Here is a 20471-nt window from a genome sequence, read left to right as displayed (position 1 = left end):
AAAAAAAAAAAAAAAAAAAAAAAAAAAAAAAAAAAAAAAAAGAAGGGGTGCCTGTTCATCCATCCATCCATGCATCTGTCTGTCTACCTATCTTTATTCCTCCATTTATTCATTTGTTCCTTCCTTCCTTCCATCATCCATCCACCCACCCCTGGTGGACTGTCCAGTATGCACCCAGCACTACCCTGTGTGCAGTGGACAAAGGGAGGTGCACAGGACAGAGGAGACACTTGGGGTCAAGAAAGCAGAGGTGGCGCCTGACACAGCCGGGGACTTGGGACAGGCTTCTTGGAGAAGCCTGAGGAGGAGCTGGCTGGAAGGAATGAGACAAGGGTGTTCCAGGCAGGGGGAATGGCACAAGCAAAGACCGGGAGGCATGAAGCTGCTGTGGAACGCAGGAGCTGACAGTGGCGTGTGCGATGTGAGGCACGGGATGGCTGATGTCAGCAGGGCCAAGTCGGGCAGAATGCTCTGGGGCATGCTCAACCCCGGGCATGCTCATGAGTTCAGGGCTCTCACCCAGGGCACAGGCAGGGAGTGTGGTCTGTGTGTGCACGTGCGCACACATGCAAGCACACGTGTGCACCTGTTGGGAACCCTAGTAGGTGGAGACGGACCCAAAGCCTTTCTTAATGCACTGTGGTGGATAAAGGAGGACTGCAGATTCAGCGAGGGAAAGCAGCCACTCAAGGTCACAGAGGCCGTGAGGGCCAGATGGCTGGATCGGAGCCAGGTCTGTCCCTCTCCTGATCCTTCCTGGGTGGGGGTTCCCAAACCTCTCTGGTGGCCAGTCTTTGTCCTCCAGCTCCAGCGGTGCAGTGTGCTCACATCCCAGGTCCCTGTGAGCGAGCGCTCCTCCACGGCCACCACAGACCCCAGCCCCCGCAGCACGGCCTGCAGGGACAGGAGTGCAGAGAGGGGTGAGCCACACAGATGCCCCAGATCTGAGCAGAGAACCAAAACAGTGGTGGGGCATGCCTAACACCCCCTCATTTAATTCTCACAGCAAATCTGCAAGGACAGGATCAGCAGCCTATTTAATAGATGAGAAAACTGAGGCTGGGAGGCGTGTGCTTCACCAGGTGGTCGAGCTGGATGAGCAGGCATTTGGAGCTGCTGCACATCAGTCCCCCTTCTCCCCAGCATGGCTCAGCTGGCACCGTGACCAGCCCAGGGATGAAGCCAGTCACGGTTATTCCAGCACCCCTTTCCAAATAAGCGTCCTCGTGGCCTCCCCTGCAGTGTGGAGAGACGGGAGGCCCATGCAGTTCTGGACAGGTCTGCTGAGCAGGAGGGTTGGGGAGTTCTAGGAGAAGCTTCCTGTGCTGACTGGAGCTGAGAGCCACTCTAGGGCAAGGCCCCTTTCACTGCTACCAGCCGCCCCACTTCTGCCTTTAAATTTGCTTGTGAGGGAGGCCTGTGCTGCCTTCTAGCCAGGAGGAGAAGGGCAGGAAGACAAAAAGCCACCATGCTAACGATGGCTGTGTGGGAAGGTGATGGTGACCAGATCCAAGACGACAGCATTGGGCAGCTGGACTGCTGACACTGTCCCCTGTTCCAAGCACTCCTGGTGGGTGTTCTGTGAGTTGCAGTAAACATACTGATAACTGTAAATGCCCTTGTAGCTCTGCCAGCGTCCAGGTGTGCACCCCAACCATCTCCTCTCAGGGCCTCTGCGCTTTCACCAGTACAATGGGGCAGCACAGGGTGACTGACTTCCAGATGCTACATGTGTTGTCCTTGCTCCCGTTGGCATAGTGGCTCAGCACCCATCAGACACCAGGTCCTGTAACGGGTGCCAGAGCCCCAGATGGCCCCAACCCATTCTCAGCTCTCCATGGGGCCCACAGCCCGGCCAGGAGACTGGTAAGAGCAAAGACTGGTGGGGGGCATGCGGAAGGCGCCAGGGAGGGAGGTTACTGGGGCTTCTCTCGGATTCCATTGAGGACACAGACGCTGAAGAAGCCCCAAGGCCTCGCACAGAGACTTACAGAAATTCTCTGTGAGCAGGAAATGGGATGAAGAGCTCATAGCCCCCGGAAAGCATGCAAACTGAGGAAATGCGGAGTCTCGGGTTGTATCTCCCGGGGAGAGAATGTGGTCAGGCTGGCAGTGGAAGCCTCACCTGCTAGCTGGGGCTCAGAGGGCAATGTTGGGGCCAGGAGGGGAATGTGGAAAGGGGCCTGGGAAGGGGAACTGACTCCTGATGAGCCCCCTTCGGTGCCAGGCGTTTGTGCACAGATCACCTCGCCAGAACCTCTCAACAGCCTTTTGGACAAAGAACTGTTACCTCCCCCCACTTTACAGGTGAGAAAACTGAGGCCCAGAGGCATGGGGGTGCCCAAGATGCCCCAGTGGAGGTGTCTGGACACGGACCCTGAGTTGTCTAAGTCACCTTCAAAGGAACTCTGAGGGAGAATCTGTTTTCTGATTACACAAATGGTATCTGTTGTTTAAAATGTTTTACGGCAAGAGGGGCTGGCCGGTTAGCTCAGTTGGTTAGAGTGCAGTGTTGATAACACCAAGGTCAGAGGTTTGCACCCGTGTACAGGCCAGCCATGAAAAAATAAAAAAGCTTTGCAACAGGAGTAAACAAGAAAGAAATAAAATGCATGCCTGTTGTAATAACTGACAAATCCAGAAGACCACGTAAAGGGAGGGTTGGGTGGGAGGATGTCCCCTCCAGTCCCAGCAGAGCCCATGCCAGCAGTCCATCCGCCAGTAGGTCCAGACGGATCTCTGCCAAGGTGGTTTCTCAGCTGGGGGTTTCATGCTTGGGGTTGGCTTTCCGTCTGGGGAGGCCTGACGCAGTGGTCTAGGGGCGGGCCAGGAGTGGGGGCAATTTACCTCTAGATTCACTGTCACCGGCTGAGACAGGACCGGGTCCTCCCCTGCCTCATATAGGTGGTGGAGCCTCAGCAGGACACGGCAGAGGTCTGCCTGGGCCTTTCTTCGATGGCCTTTGGGGACAAAAGGAAGGTGGTGGTGAGAACCCCATCAACCAACCCCGATGCCCTTAGTCTATACCCAGGGCTTTACACATCACCTCCATTTCATCCTCCACTTTCCTGACATGGCCCCACTGGACAGAAAAGGAAACCAAGGCTCAGAGAGGGGCAGTCATCAGCCACACAGCTGATGTACAGTAGCCGGGATTCCAACCCAGGTCTAGCCGACTCCAAGGCCTCCCACAACACACGGGGGCTGACAGCAACGTCTGAAAAGTCTCAGCCTTCATTTGCTGTGTGGTCATCACTGGGCCTGTCCTCAAATACTCCAGTTCTCTCCTTGCCTGTCCCTTTGATGCTAGGTCAACCCAAAGGGAGCAGAAGTGAGGGTCACCTCCCGGCAGACACTCCTTCCTGCCTTGATGGTCACAGAAGCACGTGTGGCAACCCCACCTCCACCAGCGGGTCCTGGGGGCCCAGTGAGAAGGGCCTTCCTGCTGAGCCCCGGTGGACTTGGAGCACGGGGCAGAGTGAGCTTATGCTGTGTGAAGACAGTGAGAGAGTCTGCAGCACGACCTGCCACCCCGGCTGACGCAACGGTCCCATTCACCCCGTTGTGTCTGGGCTCTGTCCTACCCCATCACCCCGCAGGGCAGGCTCGTTGCTGTCACTCCCATTTTGTAGATGAGAAGACCAAGGCTCAGAGGAAAGCACTGGGTTCAAAGGCCTCACTGACATCAGTGTTTGCTAAACCCTGGCTCACAGAACCCCAGCTCTGCAGCTACACCCCAAAGCTGACTGAATCGAACTCTCTGGGTGCAGAACTGAGGCTTCAGTATTTTTAAAAATCTCATCACGGGGCTATGAGGCTGCTGGTTTTCCGACTGGCACATAGGAGTGTCTGCCAAGGACCACAAAAGCTACGAGGTTTGTAAAATCACTTCTGTGTGCTCCTAGTGCAGCGGGACGGTGAGGAATCTACTTCACAGGGTGCTTAAAGCATCTGGAGAAGCAGCTCATTCCTCCAGGGAGGAGGGACCTTCTCACCAGCGGGTCTGGCGGGCATGTTCGGCCCAGTCCCTTTCTGTTCCTTTTCCCATGTGGGAGCGAGCTGCTTACAGGAAGCACGTTATCAGTTGTGCTGGGCCATGTACACAAGTTGGAAGGAAAGGCTCTGCAGCTGCAGGTGGCCTGTCCTACCCCATGTCTTCTGGGACACGTGGGGGAGTTGGTAGTGCTGGGGTTCCGTGTTGGAAAGTCACCTTGGCTGTAGGAATGAGCCATAGTCTCCAAGATCAGCTTTATCAGAGTGTTATTTGGCCTGCTCTGGCTGATCTCCTTGTATCATGCTTCTGCAGAGGCTCACAAGGAAAAGGGGTTAATGCCTCTTCCTTTTCTTTTTCATTCTGAATTCTGGAGACTTTTATTAAGCCTTGGGCGGGGTCCTGGGGACATGAGGATGGCCGAGGTGTGGTCAGGCCTGGCCTTTGAGCTGCTCACAGTGTAAAGGGGGCAGATAAAATGCAGCTGGAGCTTCAGCAACAGGACAAGTCCATATCTGGCTGGTGTCGCTTCCTCCAGGAAGCCCTCCCTGATGCTCTGCTAGGGGCTTCCCCCTTATCACGTCATCTCTGTCTGGTGACTTGGCCCCCTCTAGAGCAAGAGCTCAGAGACACCATGGACCTTGCCTATCTCGGTCACTGTTCATTCCCCAGTGCCTGGCACAAGTGACACTTGTTGAATGAGTGAGTGGAAGCTCCTGACAGTCAGGCTGCCTGAGCTCAGAAAACAAGTGGGAACTTGGGCATTAGCGGGCTCCAGGAGGAAGCCCTGAGGGTTGGGCAGGATGTGGACAACAGTTTGGAGCTGGGGTGGGGAGCTGGGAGGGATCCATTCAGAGTGGTGTGGGCTGCACCTGGGCTGAGATCACAGGGCTGCGGTCCAGGCCCACCTTGCCCTGGCTTGCTGAGCATCTCTGGTCACTCACTGCCTCTCTGTGGGCCTGGGTCTCCCCATATGCCAGACAAGAGCCGTGACAACTCTAAGATGAGCCCTTTATCTGGTGACGGGCTCGGGGGCCTGGCTGACTCAGGGAGAGAGGAGTGGGTATGGACCCCTTGAACACCTGCCTCACCTTTCTGAAGATTCTGCATGTGTTCGGTGTGGTTCGAACTGTAGTTCCAGCCGGGGATGCTCAGGATCTGCAGGTGAAGATTTGGGGGCAGCGTCACAGCCTCTTGCTGCTGGGGTCCTGGGAGCTTTGGAGCAGTCCCTGCAAGGAAGATGGACAGAACAAAGAGAGGGTTTGGGGGCTAGACTCCTCCTGGCATTCAGAGCTCTACATGATGTGCCCCGCCCCTTCCAGCCTATCTGCTGCCCATCTCCACACCACGTCAGCCAGAAGCATCTGCGGCCCCAGCACCCTAGGCTGCCACTTCCCTGCCTTCCACCTGGGCCTTTCCTCCTGCACACAGCAGTTTCCAGCTGCTGAGATCACAGAGTTAAAGGGTGGAAGGAAGGACCTTGAATCTCCTAAGTCTAGCCATCTCAAAGTGGAGCTGGGAGAATAAGGTCCAGAGAGGGGACACAGCTTGTTAGGATCAGCTGGCAAGTTCTCGCACAGCCCTGCTTTCTATTCGAGGTCTGGGACACCAGTTCCTCTCTAGTTTCATCATCTAATGGGTACTCTGCTCGGAAGGCTCCTCAGCCACTGCTCCCTCCAACTCTGGACTTTCAACCGCAGCTACCGTCTTCTCACAATACCCCAGGCCACACTGACTGGAGCTGACCCAAGCAGGACGAATCAGAATCCTTCCCCAGGACTTTTTTTTTTTCGGCGGCTGGCCCATTCGGATATCCGAACCCTTGACCTTGGTGTTCTAACACTGTGCTCTGACCAACTGGGCTAACAGGCCAGCCCTCTTCCCGGGACTTGCACTTGAGGCTGGAAAGCCCGAGTCTCCATTCCTTTTGGGTGGGGGAGACAGAGCTGTTCTCTGAGAGCGGCCCCAGAGCTATTCACAGGCAAGTCCTAGTGAGGAGGAGAAAGACTGTCAGCAGGCAGAGAGCAGCACAGGTGAGACGAGGTGGAGGGGGCAGCCTCGTGAGTGCTCCAGTCCCTGAGCCCCGTCACACCTCTGCCCTTCCCTTCGCTATGTGGGCCTCAGAACAAACTCTCCTTGTGGCTCAGCTAGTTCACGTTGGCCTCTCTCACTTGCAACCAGCTGAGACCAGAGTGGGGCCAGGTGGGATGGAGTTGACAACAGCCATGGCACTTTCTGAGACACGGCATCTCCCTCTGCAGGAAAGGCCCCCAGCTGCCAGGAAGAAACCACCAACCGACCTGTACAGACCCTGATGCTGCTGGGCCGATCAGATTCCTTCCGCTGGGAGTCTGTAGCATGGGGACTGGAGGCAGCCGGACAGGCAGCTCAGCGACAGTTCTGGGAGACGTGGCTGCGAACGTCTGCTCCCGAGATGCCCGGAGCCGCCCTGCCTCCTGTCCAGCTCCTCCTTAGATCCACAAGCTCTCCCAGGCTCTGCCCAACTAGATGCCCCTTTAGTTTCTGCTATTTCCAAACAAAGGAACCTTAACCGACATCCCCCAAAACCGATCCCTGAGCTCCTCCTGGTTTGTGGTCTCATGCTTCTCCCAACCCACCGAGCAGCAGGCCCTGTACAGCACAGCTCGCCCTTCACCCTGACTCCTGGTTCTGTATGAGCATGACTCCCCTACCCGACCCCATGAGAACTCTTGCAGGAGAGGGGCTGCGTCTTACACACCCACTCCACAGCGCGTGGCACACAGCAGGCTCAGTAAACACCTGTCGCACTAGTGAGTGATGGCCTGCTTGCTTGCTAATGCCCTGGGAAAGTCCAGCTCTGAATCCTAAGCAGGGAGAACCCCAAAAGCATATGCTAATCAAAACCTCTGCAAGTGAGTTGAAAAAGAATCCAAGGATTAGCGAGAATGGTATCAAATTGTACCCAGGTCTTTAATTCTTTAAAGGCTGCTCCAAAGTATCATATTTAAATGTAATCATTGTGTAATGTTTCTCATGCTCCACTATTTTCATAAAGATACAGAACTACATGGTTGCTACTCTACAAAGCCTCAATGCAGGCAAAACATGAACCTTACAGACTAGAGTGTGGACCAGAAGCACCCTCACCTGGTGACAGCATCCCCAGACTCAGACAAAACCAGTCTTTAAATGCTGAGCCTCCAGACCTGAAGTATCACAATGACATAACGTCCTAATAAGAAAGAAAGAGATACATCTAGGAAGAAAACGGAGGTGGAGACACAGGGAGGAGAGGTAAGGCGGGATAGGTATGAGCCCCAGTCTGCACTTACTAGCTGCACAATGTTGCGTGAACCACTATTTGCTCTCAGTTTGCTGATTTATTAACGAGGGGCCTGGACCAGAGGCCCCTGAGGTTCCTTCTTGCCCCAAAACTGCCAAAACCCCTGAGGGCGCAAGCCCCTCCCAAGGCGACCCTGGCCAGGTTGGCTCGTTCCAGGTAGCAGTGTTGCATACTCTCATAGGGTTCTCCTTTACCGGCCAGCTCTCCGAACAGCACTAGGGGCCTGTGCTGCAGCGCCAGCCCGCTCCTCTGGCGCAGGGCAGCTGTGACCGACCGGGGCCCCAGTAGAAGCCACAGCACTGGGTGGACAATCGAGGTGTCGTTCAGCGTGAGGTTATAGCCCAGGTCCCAGTCAAAGTTGTTCCACAGCCGTCGATGGAGCATGACCTGCAGGAAAGAGTTGACTGAGAGGCCCTGCCTCGCACCTGGGCATGCCCGTGGGTGGCCACAAGTGGCTGCAGCAGGACAGACCATGCCTCTCCTACCTCCACCTGCCCATTCCCTTGGCTGGAGATGCCATGTGCCCGCTCCGACAGCAGCACAAGCCTGCTTCCGCTGTCTTCGATAAAGGCCGACTGAACCATAGGGTAGTAATTCTGCAGACATAAACATTGCCAAGCTGGCAGTCAGGGCAAAGGCCACTTGGGCAGGGATCACCCTCTGGCTACCCCAGCCAGCCTTCCCCAGAGGCACTGCGGTGGCGTGGGGCAGGGATGCCGACTTGGGAGACCCACAGACCGGGGTCTGGCTCCCAGCTGCACTGCCCTCTAACCATATAAGCCTGCTGATGTGAGCTGCACCCTGGCTAAGCACTGCCATGCACCACCTCACTCATCCTCGGGACGACCCTTTGATGAGGCACCCATTTTACAGAAAAGGAAATTGAAGTACAAACTGAGGTCTTGCCTATGTGGTAGCACCAGAACTGAGACACCGGTCTGACCAAGAGCTTGTGCTTTTGACCCCTGGACAGGCAGACATGTGGGCAAAGGGGCTTTGAAAGAATTCTCTCCTGAGGCCTTTACCACTACAGTTGATGCTCAAAGGGCCTGGGACAAGTGCCATCAGCAGAGGTGCGCCCTGTGGGTATCGCAGGCGTACCCGAGCGATGCTGTTGTTCACGTAGACCTGGTATGGCCTCCGCTGCATCTGGTAGCCATTGTCATCCGAGTGGATGACCTGCTGGCTCTTTAGATTGGTGCTGGTCCTCAGGATGGCTTCTCGGTTTAGTTCCAGGGGGCCCACCCTGTATTCCTGCTCTATACGATGGCACAGCAGCTGCCTGTCATAGCCCTGTGGCACGTGGGTGAGCCGAGAGTAGATCGCATATGTGTAATCCCGGGCAGTCACATTCCTGGAGGAGAAGAGGGCATTGGTAAGTAAAGCTCTGGGAGCCTTCTGGATGCTTCCTTCCTTCTTTCCTTCCTTCCCACAGGCAGGTTGGGCAGGAAGGGCAGATAGGGCAGGCAAGGAGCCTTCCTGGGCCCTGTGGACAAGGGAACCACCTGGATGCTGAGCAATACAGCGGGAGGATCCTGGTTCTCAGATACCATGGAGTGGCCAAGGCAGGCCTGGACATCTGCACTGGGAATGGAAGAACCAGAACTCCTCTCACGTGTAAGTCACTGACTTTGGGTCTTTGTCCCAGCTCTGATCTTAGCTGCTGACCAACATGACGCAGCGCATGCAAACACAGCCAGCATGCGCCCAGAGCAATGGTCTCTTCATCAAACCTCCATCGAGCACCAACCATGTGCCAAGTGCAGGCCCAGGAGCAGGGGATCTGGAGCAGATGGGCCTCGCCCACTCCTTCGCCTGCTGTGTGTGCCTACTGTGAGCCGGGCTGCAGGGATCAGCGCAGGGTGTGGCTGACCGCACCTGTAGAAGTACTGCCGGACCTCGGTCACGAGCTGCCCGGCCACGATCTCCATTCCCACGGCTTCCCACGCAGGCTCCGCGGCCTTGCTGGGCGCAAACATGTAGTTATCAGAGATGGGGCCCTGTTTCCCATCACCGTTGACATGGTACTCTAGGAACTCCTGGGTCACACGCACTGTTCGGTTACTCTGTCTGCAGAGGCAAGAAAGAGAGCATCGTTCTGTCCTGGATGCTACTCTCATGATGTGGAACCAGCTGACACCCTTCCATCCAACCCCCAGCGTGAGCCAGGAGCGAGGAAAAACAGCCTCCGAGGGGCCCGAGGAACAGCCACGAGGCCACGCAATGAAGCATGTATGAAAGCCCTTGAGACCCCACCCAGAGCCGACGTGGAACTGCATTTCCCCGTGTCCCCGAGAGGATCATGAATAGGAGGTCAGAGGCTGCACAGCGGGCACCGAGGGCCACGAGCAGAGGTGCTGCCCACAGAGGCGCCTGGTCGTCCAGACGGCCTGCAGGGCCCGCGAGGTGAACCAGGCAAGGATGTTTCCGTCATGCTGCCCCTGAGCTGTCCAAGGACACCAACATTTACTGACCCCGTGTCACACGCCAGCGCCTTCTCTTACCTCGTTAAGTTCTCCCAAACCCCAGGCAAGGGCTACTAGCCCTTTTCACCACGGAGACCACGAGGCTGGGAGACGTGACCTCACTCACCCAAGACTGCATGGCTAGGAAGTGGGCAAGCCACAGCTCCGAATCCTGTGCTCCCTCCCTTAGATTAAGATGTTCAGGAGAGTTCAGAGGATGGGGGAAGAGCAGGAAGGGGTCCAAGAGCAGTGTAAAGATGCACGTGGCCCAAGCACATGACACATTCCACTGTGCACTTGGCCTTGCCGTGGGGCGGAAGATGAAGAACTGGACAGCCTCCCCACCCACTCTGGGGATTTCTGTGGGGTTGTGGGCAAGGTGGGGAAGGAAGCCAAAGAACGGAAGGAAGAGGAGGCAGGCGGAGAAGGCCCGGCTGAGCCCCTGTTCAAGAGGAGAGAAGAGAACAGAATCGTTTTCATCAGTCTGGCATGAGAGCCCTTCACCTCTGGTCCCAGATCCCTGCCTCCAGCTTCCTTCCAGAAAGCTCCCCCAGGGCCACTGAGAGAGTGAAAAGACAACCCATGGATTGGGAGAAAGGATTTTCTTTTTTTTTTTTTCCTTTTTGTCTTTTTTACTGACCAGTAACGGGATCGCAACCCTCGGTGTCGCGCCCGCACCGCGCTCAGCCAGTGAGCGGGAACCAGTCTCCACATGGGATCCGAACCCTCAGCGGGAGTGCCACTGCGCTCCCATGCGGCGCACTCTCCAGTGCGCCACCGGGCCGGCCCAGAGAAAGGATTTTCAAATCATATATCTGATAAGGGACTTGTATCTAGAATATATAATAAACCCATAGAACTCAATAATAAAAACACAACCAATTTTAAAATGGGCAAAGAATCTGAGTAGACATTTCTCTAATGAGGACATACAAATGGCCAGTAAGCTCAATGTCTGTAGCAGGGAAGTGCAAATCAAAACCATGAGGTACCACTTCACTGACCCCAGAAAAATGAAAGCGTACATCCACACGCAGTCTCGTGCACAAGTGTTTACAGCGGCCAGAATGTGGAAACAAGCCAGATGTCCATCAACTGAAGAATGGATAAACTGAATGTGGCACATCACGCCATGAGGTATGGCTCAGCCATAAAAAGCTACAGAGCACTGACACATGCTACGACACAGGTAAACCTTGAAAACATCATGCAAAGTGAAACAAGCCAGTCACAAAAGAACCACCTATCCTTTGATTCCTTTTACATGAAATGTCTAGAACAGGCAAATCTACAGACAGAAAGTAGGTTACAATCACCACGGTCTTGGGGGTGGGGAAAACTGGGGAGTGACTGCCAAACAGCATAACATCCCTTTTTGGGGTGATGAAAATGTTCAAAAATTGACTGTGGTGATGGTTGTGCAACTCTGTGAATGTATTAAAAACCACTGAACTGCACACTTTAATGGGTGAATTGTGTTATGTGAATTTTATCTCAATAAAGCTGCATATAAGGAAAAAAAAAAGGTCCCCTCAACTCAAACGGCTCTGGGGTTGGTGCCTCATGTGGACTGATGTCCCCCCAAAACTTAGTTCCCACTGTGATACCCTCTTTAGAGGGTGGGAAATCCTATTATGGTAACTGAAATGTGGAGCCTTGAAGAGGTGATTGGATTGTAGGACTGTGCAGTAGTGAATGGGTTAATAATGGCAGTCAGGGGTGTGGTTCTGAGAGCTTTGAAAGGAGAGCACCCGTGAGAAGTTCACTCTCTCTCTCTGCTCTGCTATTTTTTGCCATGTGAGACCCCTGGGTCACTGATGCCACCACCAAGACCCTCACCAGTGTGTTCCCTGCACTATGGACTTCCTAGCCTCCCAAACTGTAATAAATTTCATTTTCTTATAAATCACCCAGTTCCATGTATTTTGTTATAAGCAACAGAAATGGACTAATACAGTGCCCGTACACACCAGGGCTTCCCACTCAGGCTTCTGCACAGGCGGTTTCCTTCGTAAGGAACCACTGTTTTCCCATCTCTCCCCTTGGATGGGAGGCCTGGCTCCGGGTGTCTCCTCCCTTAGCCTCCTTGGGCCTCCCTGCTGGAGGCAAGGACCCCTGCTTCAATTCCAACAGCTCCTCCTCTGTCTGCCCAGGGTGCAGGTGCTGGTTTTGCAAGGCTTATCCCTGGTGGGGTTTTGGAAAGCCTGATAAGGAACACCCTGTCCTCACCGGAGTTCAAAAGCAAGAGAGACAGATGGAAGCCAGGCACAGGCCAGTGCGGCATGAGCTCTAGTGCTAGAAATTGGTGGGTGGGGACACAGCATAGGCGTGTAGCATCTCAGTCTGGTGGAAGGGGGTGATGGCAAGTGGGGGCCGGTCCTGCAGGGGGTGTCTGCCCCACTGACCATGAGCCTGAGCCTTCCCTGGGGGCTCAGCTGCCCTCTCTACTGTCCACAAATAGCTGCCGAATGAATGAACACACGAATGAGTGGAAGGGTGGGACCAGGTGATTCCCAAGGCCCCTTCCTGTTCTAAAGACAGTATGACTATTTACTGAACAGAGATTTTGTGTTTGTCTAAATTTAGAAAAGTGGGTAGTGTGAATAGCACATTTTTTCCCAAGGTGAGTTCCTCAATGCGCCCTTTTTCTATGGACCAACAGCCCTGGAGTGAAAAAGCATAAGAAAGGCTTTCCTGCACTGGCCTAGAGTCGCACTCCCAAAATGAAAGCTCACAACAGCAGGAAGGCCCTCCCCACCATCTGCTCCTTGCCCAGGCAGGTGAGCACACGGACACCCAGGTATGGGCCCCAGGCATACCTGTGCCTCAGAGCCAGCAGTGGCGGCGCCTCACCTCTCCCAGATGCTGTGCAGCAGGTTGGTGTCCTGGTCGAGCAGCACAGTGTAGCAGTCGTTCACCACGGGCACCAGGCGCCTGCCCCCACGGCTGGCGTGTCTCCTCAGCCTGCGGCCAAATCGGAGGGTGCTGGCCACGGTGGCGGCTGGCTCCTGGGTGCCCTCCTGGGCCCCTGTGCTGGGCCTGATGCTGTAGTGCCGGAAACTGAGGCCCGGGATTGTGGTCAGGATATGCAGGTCATACGCGGATGGGGTTTCCGTCGAGTTCTGGATCTGCAAGGCCAGCAGGATGGGACCAAACAATGGATTTCAAGGCTGGAAGACCCCAGCCTCCTCCGTAACCCCAGCTCGCACACCTCCTGGGGTGGGGTGCTCACTACCCCCTGGGGCGGCAGTGTCCTTTTGTCTCCTGGACCGTGCCCAGTTCTCCTCCCTGCATCTTCCCCAAGTTCTGCCTCACCCTCCGGGATCCCCCGAAATACATCAGCCCTGGGAGGACCCTTCAGTGACCTGAAGATGGCTGGCTATCGGTCCCCCCAAGACTTCTCTTACTCAGGATCAACACCCCCAACTCCTTCAGCCTTCCTTCATCAGCCAAATGTGTGACTCCCAAATCTAGGTCTTAACCTTTGACCTCTTCTAGAACCTGAGACCCACGAATACAGCTCCCTGCTAGACGCCTCCACCTGCATCCCCCACCCACCCCACACCTGCTCCCCCCAGCATTCCCCATCCACTGATGGTGTTTCCAGCACCCACCCCTGAGCCTCCCTGCCCTTCACAGCATCTGCCCCCTGCCTCCCAGCCACCCCACCCCCGCCAAGGCCCGTCCACTTACGTCCTGCAGACCGTCAGAGCCTCTGGCTCTCCCCTGTGGCCTCCACCTGTCACAGCTGCCACGGCCCCTCCCTGGATGACCACCCAGCATCCTCACGCTGTCCCCATATGTCCTGCTGTCCCCACCAACCCACTGACCCTGGCAACCAGAGAGGCTTTTCAAGACCCTCACTGCTACAGCCTGGGGGACGGGCCTTCAGGCCACTGGGGTCAGCCCCCTCTCCCTCCCCTGCCTCGCTCACTCCTTAGGCTCCCTGGGCTCCGGCCTCTCCAGCTGCCCGTCCTTCCCCACACTCCTCTGGTTTCCTGCCTCTGAGCCTTTTGCTCATGCTGTTCTCTTCTCTTGGGAGGGCGCAGTCCCCAACCCTCTAATTTCCACGTGGAGGGACTTTTCCAGGTTAACCCTCCTGGCCTCTGCCCACCTCTGAGGTATCTGATTTGGGGAGGGGGGTTAGGAGAGGTCACCGGGCACACTCAGCGCAGTGGACTGGCCCTCCAGCTAACGCGTGCCGTTCTGAGCTCTTGTGGGGAGGCCTTTTGGGGGCCCTATTAGCAGTCCCACGACTGCCACCCACGTCCTCCAATTATCAGAAACAGCAGATGTTTCGTTCTTCACTCGCCTGCTCCTGCACTGACGTGACCAGCCACGCTATTTAAAAATGTGTCCCCACCCCTGTAACCTGCCCCATCACGGTGGTCACTGTCTATCACATTCTAGATTAGAAGCCTCCTAATGGCAGGGATTCTTGTCTGTCTGGTTAGTACAGTATCCCCAGGGCCTGGCATACAGTGGGAGCTCCACACATATTTGGGTGTGGAAGGGGGTGTTATACGTTGGGGCTGCTCAAACCCATACCCTCCCCCACCCCTCCCTTTGCCAGACAAACTCCTCCTCATTCCCTGGCTCCGAGTCATCACCCCACTCCATCACTGTCCACATCTGGGGCCTGGGCTGCACTCATGTCCAGGCACCCAGCATCCGGCCAAGGACAGGGCCCAGAGTGGGTGTCCGGGTGTTTGCTGAATGACTGAGTGATGTCAGCCCCATCTCATCCCCCCAAGGAAGGCTTGCTGAGCAATGCACGGGCTGCCTTCTGGAACCGGTGTTGGCTCCAGGAAGTGGAAGGGGACGAGGACGGACCATCTGACTCACTCTGGATGTCTGGGTGGTGCGGAAAGAGGCAGCCTGGGCCCTGCCCCCAACATCAGCACCTCCATTAGAGCACCCCTTTAAGACTCTTGAAGGCCTTTCCCCATGCCAGAGTGGAAAGTCACATTACATTATAAATATTCCTGAAGGGAGGGGAGTGAGGGAGGCTTCCACATGCGAGACCCTGCTGGAGACGGGGGACAGTAGAAGTGGGCCTGGGGAACAGGGGCGGGAGCAGGGACAAGAAGGTGAGTTGTGGACCCCGATTTCCTAACTCTCATTCGGTTTGAATGATGCAATGGACTGAAAGTTGGTGTCCCCCAAAACGCTGAAATCCTCATTCCCTGTGTGATGGTGTGAGAGGTGGGGCCTTTGGGAGGTGACCAGGTCATGAATGGGATTAGGGAGTGCCCTGGAAAGAGGGACCCCAGAGAGCTCGCTCTTCTCTGCCATACGAGGATAAAATGAGAAGACGGCCACCAGGAAGAGGGCCCTCCCCCAAAACTGTGCCGGCACCTTGACCTTGGACTTCTGGCCTCCAGAACTGTGAGAAATAAATGTCTGTTATTTAAGCCACCCAGTCTATGGTGCTTTGTTACAGGAGCACAAACAGACTATGACAGATGAGGATCTTACGTCCCATGGTGTGAGCATGTCACTGCGCAGGCACGGTGTCCAGCCTGGGGCCTGGATGTGGAGCCTGCTCCACCTCTCACTTCATGGGGAACCACAGGCACGTCCCTTAGCTTCAGTGAGTCTCAGAGTCCTCAAGGGGACCCTGAATTTGTCATCAGCTGGACAGAAGTGCAGTAGCCTGGGAACCCCATTTGTGGCTGGTGTCTAAAGTGCGGGTCTTGTGGGGACTGAGCCTCTAACTTGTGGGGTCTACGATAACTCAAGGAAGTTGGTTCAGAACTGAACTGAATTTTTTAAAATTTTATTTTATTTTATTTTTATTTATTTTTCCTTTTTGTCTTTTTTCATGACCAGCAACAGATCGCAACCCTCAGTGTTGCGCCTGTACCGGACCAGGACCGGCAACGGGATCGCAACCCTCGGTGTTGCGCCCGCACGTCGCTCAGCCAGTGAGCGGGAACCGGTCTGTATGTGGGATCCGAACCCTCGGCGGGAGCGCCGCCACGCTTCCCAAGCGGCGCACTGTAGCAGTGCGCCACCGGGCCGGCCCCAGAACTGAACTGAATTTTAAGACACTCAGAGGGTGTTAGAGAAAAGAGACACTTTGCCTCTCTGAGCCTCAGTTTCCTCACCTGTAAAACAGAGGCGATAGAGCCTTCCTTGCAGGGTCAGTAGAGATCACGTGCATAAAGTGCCTAACCTGGAGCAGGTATCTGCAAATGGCAAATACCCCCTCCAGGAGCATTTTGCATCCATACCTGTGCAGGCACAGGGTGGCCTGACTCATCTGTGACGCTGACTCCAGCAAGGCCCATGGTCAGGGTAACGATGGTGGTGACTGTCCAGGCCAGTGGGTTGTAGACCACGACAAAATGTCCTGTAGGCCCTGTGCCTGCACACAGAGAACAGGCTGCCACTGGACTTACTTGAGACCCCCGGGTGCCCTTGGTACAAGGGAAACAGGCTGGTGAGACCCAGCCCTCCAGAGCTCCCAGGGGAGCTGGGCAGGGGTTAAGCTTGGTCTGGGTTCTGAGGCAGGGGAGGTGGACAGGAACACACAGTGGCCCCCGAGAGCTGAGGTTCCATCTGCTCCTCATGCATCTCTCCCCATCAGCCCACTTTACATGAAGAAACTGAGGCCCAGGGAAGAAGAATCACCTACTCAAGGTGACCCAGCTTCTAAGGCCCAGCTCCAAAACTCTGAGTGCTTGGCACTGCGAGCGACTGTAGAATTCTCTGGAGGCTGGAGGGTCAAGTCCAGTTCCCCAGCCTGGCATTCGAGGCCCCTGCGACATGGCTCTGGCCTCCCTTTCTCTTCGTCCTGCTGTCCCATGTGCCGTACACTCTGGCCTCCTCTGAGGACTCCTGGATCCCTGAACACAGCTCACACTCCCAGCCTCCCTGCCTCTGCCCTGCCTGTTCCCGCCTTTCCTGATCTCTATCTATTCACTGCACAGGGCAGCCTCCCCGTGTGCACGTCGGATGAAATGAGCATCTCATCGGCATGACAGCTCACCAACGGCCCCAGCTGGCAGGGAAGTCAGACCCAGGTCATGGCTCTCTTTCTGCGACTGTCTCTCCCACCAGACTGGTGTCCCAAGGGCAGAGGCCCTGTCTGCTCCACCCCTGATCTCAGGGGGCCTTTCAGAGTCTGCAGCTCGGACTGGATTACACACACGGACAGAGACAGGAGGGGAAGGGCGGGGCAGGTGGAGGGCACGGCCCAAACACTGCCAGGGCAGTGGGACGGCCAGAGCTGGGACATCAGGAAATGCGAGATGACATGACGACCAGAGTGCAGGCTGAGGGTGGGTCGCTGGGGCCTGGGCACGGGAAAATCTCATGCACATGGAGGGAGAACAACTCATCCCCGTTTGCCCGGGATTTTCCTGGCTTTGAAATCTCCTCAGTTCAGGCGAACTGGTATAATTGGTTACTCTATGCATGTAAAATCTCGGTCAAAAAGGCAGCTCCAGTGGCTGCCCCGAGATGATGTGCAGCCAAACTGAGGACAGGAGGGAGTGCCGGGAGCCAGGATGAGACCAGGCCCCCAAAGACCCCCCCAACCCCTCTGCAGAGGAGCACTGGCTTAAGGGTTCAAATCCATGCTCTGCTCCCTCCTGCCTGTGTGACCTGGGCTAGTACATGACCTCTTTCAGTCCCAGTTTCCTCAGTTATAAACTGAGGACTACAGCTCCTATCCTGGAGATCTGTGAGGCATGAAATTAAATACTGCATGAAGAGCACTGAGTAAACGCTCAGAACCTGTCAGCAGCTGTTTCTTGCTCTAATTGCAACACCAATCCTTTCTCATTTCAAGGATGAGGAAATGGAGGCTCAGAGGCGTGAAGCCTCTTGTCCAAGTTTGTGCCACGGGCCATGGGTACATGGGGGATGCGAACTCAGAATTTGAAGCTCAGGTCGTCCAGCCCCCTCCCCTGACCCTCCCAGGCTCTCTTCTCAGAAAGGGGCCACAGCCTCCCTGCAGGGACCTGGCTTACCTGAGTCGGCGGCTGGGGCTGCTCGCCACTCCCCTGCCGTGGGCCGCAGCCTGTCCAGGATGATGGAGGCCATCAGTTTTCGCACGCCCAGCATCCCTGAGGCCAGGTGCTCCACGTACATGTCTCTCACTTTGGGGGACTCAGTCCCAGTGATGGCGTCGTGGTGCTGAACCTGTGGCACCCCCAGAGTGAAGGAAGAACAGGCTCAGGACCTGACTCTGCAAGGTACCTACAAGGCGCCTACAAGGGCCTGGCACCTACTATGTGCTGGCTCTAGTTCCCTCTCACTAGGTGCCAGTGGGGAAGGTGGGAGTCCCCGCCATTTTACAGAAAAGGAAACTGAGGCTAAGAGAGGCTTGTGGACTTGCCAGCTTTTCCTGACCTTGTGGAAACTCACTGCTCTGTCGCCCATCTCTGGCAGAAACCAGACTTCTGGAAAGGACCCAGCTTCACCTCCATGACCTAATCTTCCCATAAGTGCAGCTGGTATGTTCCAGGCATGCTCCGTACAACATGACGTTTACACTCCTTTGCACTGAGGTAGAGGCAAGATGATCTCCTCTTCACAGAAGGGGAAACTGAGGCTCCACAGGTGAAGGCACCTGGCTGACCCTGCTCTGATGGACTTTAAAGTCAACCCAATTCTCCTCAAACAGAAGGTCACGTTCTGCCAGCACTTCCCTTTAGGTAACTGTAAAAATGTCACGGCCAGCGGGCTCTTTTCTGGATGGGTGACCAAAGACAGGTCACAAGACTTCTGGGGTCCCAGTTTTCCCCTCTGTACAGTGGGGGATGAATGGAGATGGAAATCTATGAACAATTTGCTGCGTGGCAGCCACTGGGCCAAGCAGGTTATGTATATTATCACATTCAATTGCCCCCACATCCTCTGGGGTGGGCGTGTCATTCTCCTCCTATGGGGCAGGGTTGGGGGGATGGGGGGCTAGGGCTCAGAGAGGGAAAGTCACATGTCTGAGGTCACACAGCTGAGCTGAGACTTGGATGCAGGCAGGACAGTCTGAAGCAAATGCTACTCCACTTTGTCTTTTATCCCTCTTGGTAAAATCAGCTACAAAGCTTAATGAGGCCACCAGCTGGATGCTGTCAGTCCTTGGGCCCAGCCTTGGGCCAGCTTCACAATGCACTTGTGACCAAAGGGAACCTTAGTTTTCTCATCTGTAAAGTGGGGCCTCTAGTGCCCAGGCGCTGGGAGGATTTGCTGGGACAAGGGTGGGGAAATGTACAAGGGGAGGTTCCAATCCCGCTACTGTGGTGGAGAAGTGTGGTGTTACCTCCGAGACAGCCCAGCGGAGCTGCTGCAGCTGCTGCAGGGCCCAGGCCGGGTCCAGGGGCCCATGGGGGGCTGGCCACATGTAGCGTGTGAACATGGACTCCCCGGCATACAACAAGGCGCTGGCTCGCCGCGCCAGCCCTTTGAGCGTGCTGCGGGATGTGTAGAAGCCCGTCCACGCCTGGAACGGTTCTGGGAGACAAGGGCAGACTGTGAGCCTGAGACTGCCTTTCCCATGGAATCCCTTAAGCCCAAGCCCTGGAGAAGCTGAAGATGCTGAGGCCAAAGATGGGCAGGGTCTGCCTGGGTCACCCAGGGAGGCAGCCTGGGGCAGGCAGTGATCTCAGGGCTAAGGCTCAAAGTCCAGGGCTCCTCCCCCAGCCAGACCCGGAACTGCCCAGGGAGCCCTAAACAGGGCCTGGGGCAGAGTGGCAGTACCAGGCTGGGCTGGGGCAGGCTGGGGGTGGGGTGGGGTGCAGAACGATTGTGATCAGAGATGAGAAAGTGCAGGTTATATCTAGGAAACCTGGGGCGGCCATGTGAGCAAAGGACCTGGAAACCTCTGGGAGGGAATAGAGAGAGATGAGAGACCAAGTAGGCAGCACACAGCTGAGAAGGGCCTTGAATGAGGCAGAGGCCTGTCTATGTGACTCGGGGCTACGGGGAGTCCTGGGATGGGCCTGCATTTCAGCAGGGTCCCTCTAGTAGCCCAGGGAGGATGGACAGGAGGGGACGGTCAGAGGTGAGAGACCCCAGGTAGCTGCTGTCTGGACACAGGACAGGACCAGGGCCAGCATGGGAGGAGGGAGGGCTGAGAGCCTCCTGGGGAGGGGCTGCCTGTGTCTCAGAAGGTGGTTCTTGGTTCCCTAATGTTTCTGCCTTTAGAGTTTCTGGGGTCTGGGCTACGCCTAGATTCTCTGTTCTTCCCCCACGGGACCTGGGCCAGACCATGATGGGTGACCACATGGCCCGGAGGAAAGGCCACAGGCTGTGGGGTCAGATAGACAGGGCTCCGCACAGATCCACGGCTAAGAGAGTACGGGATGGGACGCAGATCCCAAGTGAGGCAGGGGGACTCCGCGGACAACTCTCTAACCACGGCACCACGCCCACCCGTCGTAGCCACGCCCACCCAACTGCGGCCTACCCCTCCCACTCGGCGTAGCCACGCCCACATCGATGGACCTCCCACCCTCCCACTCCCACCTCGCCGTTTAGCCGGGTGTGGCTGCAACGTGGGGCGAATCCGAGGGTCCTGAGAGCCAGGTACCCTCGTAGGTGGCCCCCCCCCCCCCCCCCCCCCCCCCCCCGTCACCACGCAGCTGGAGAGACCGTGGCCCACGGGGCAGGACTAAGCCAGGTCACCGGCGAGTCAGGGCAGTGCCCGCGCAGGCTGGACCGAGCCCTGCAGCTGGAATCC

At 56.1% G+C, this 20471-nt stretch overlaps 1 protein-coding gene across 1 annotated transcript in view; it reads right to left on the bottom strand.

Annotated features, from left to right (window-relative positions):
• MAN2B2 (mannosidase, alpha, class 2B, member 2) overlaps positions 1–20471 on the bottom strand; it is a 41703-nt gene that overhangs the window by 1031 nt on the left and 20201 nt on the right. The window contains exons 8-18 of the mRNA XM_008573104.1: positions 19053–19243; positions 17761–17932; positions 16018–16151; positions 12635–12909; positions 9195–9386; positions 8418–8670; positions 7802–7912; positions 7511–7703; positions 5083–5220; positions 2848–2960; positions 777–894 (exon numbers count right to left, since the gene is read on the bottom strand). Of these exons, the coding sequence (XP_008571326.1) occupies positions 777–894; positions 2848–2960; positions 5083–5220; positions 7511–7703; positions 7802–7912; positions 8418–8670; positions 9195–9386; positions 12635–12909; positions 16018–16151; positions 17761–17932; positions 19053–19243 (1890 nt within the window). The remainder of the gene's footprint in view (positions 1–776; positions 895–2847; positions 2961–5082; positions 5221–7510; positions 7704–7801; positions 7913–8417; positions 8671–9194; positions 9387–12634; positions 12910–16017; positions 16152–17760; positions 17933–19052; positions 19244–20471) is intronic.

Source organism: Galeopterus variegatus, unplaced genomic scaffold, assembly GCF_000696425.1.
Source record: "Galeopterus variegatus unplaced genomic scaffold, G_variegatus-3.0.2 Scaffold878, whole genome shotgun sequence".
NCBI lineage: Eukaryota > Metazoa > Chordata > Mammalia > Dermoptera > Cynocephalidae > Galeopterus > Galeopterus variegatus.
Note: the sequence above shows the minus strand (reverse complement) of the source record. Positions and strands in the feature narration are given on the sequence as shown.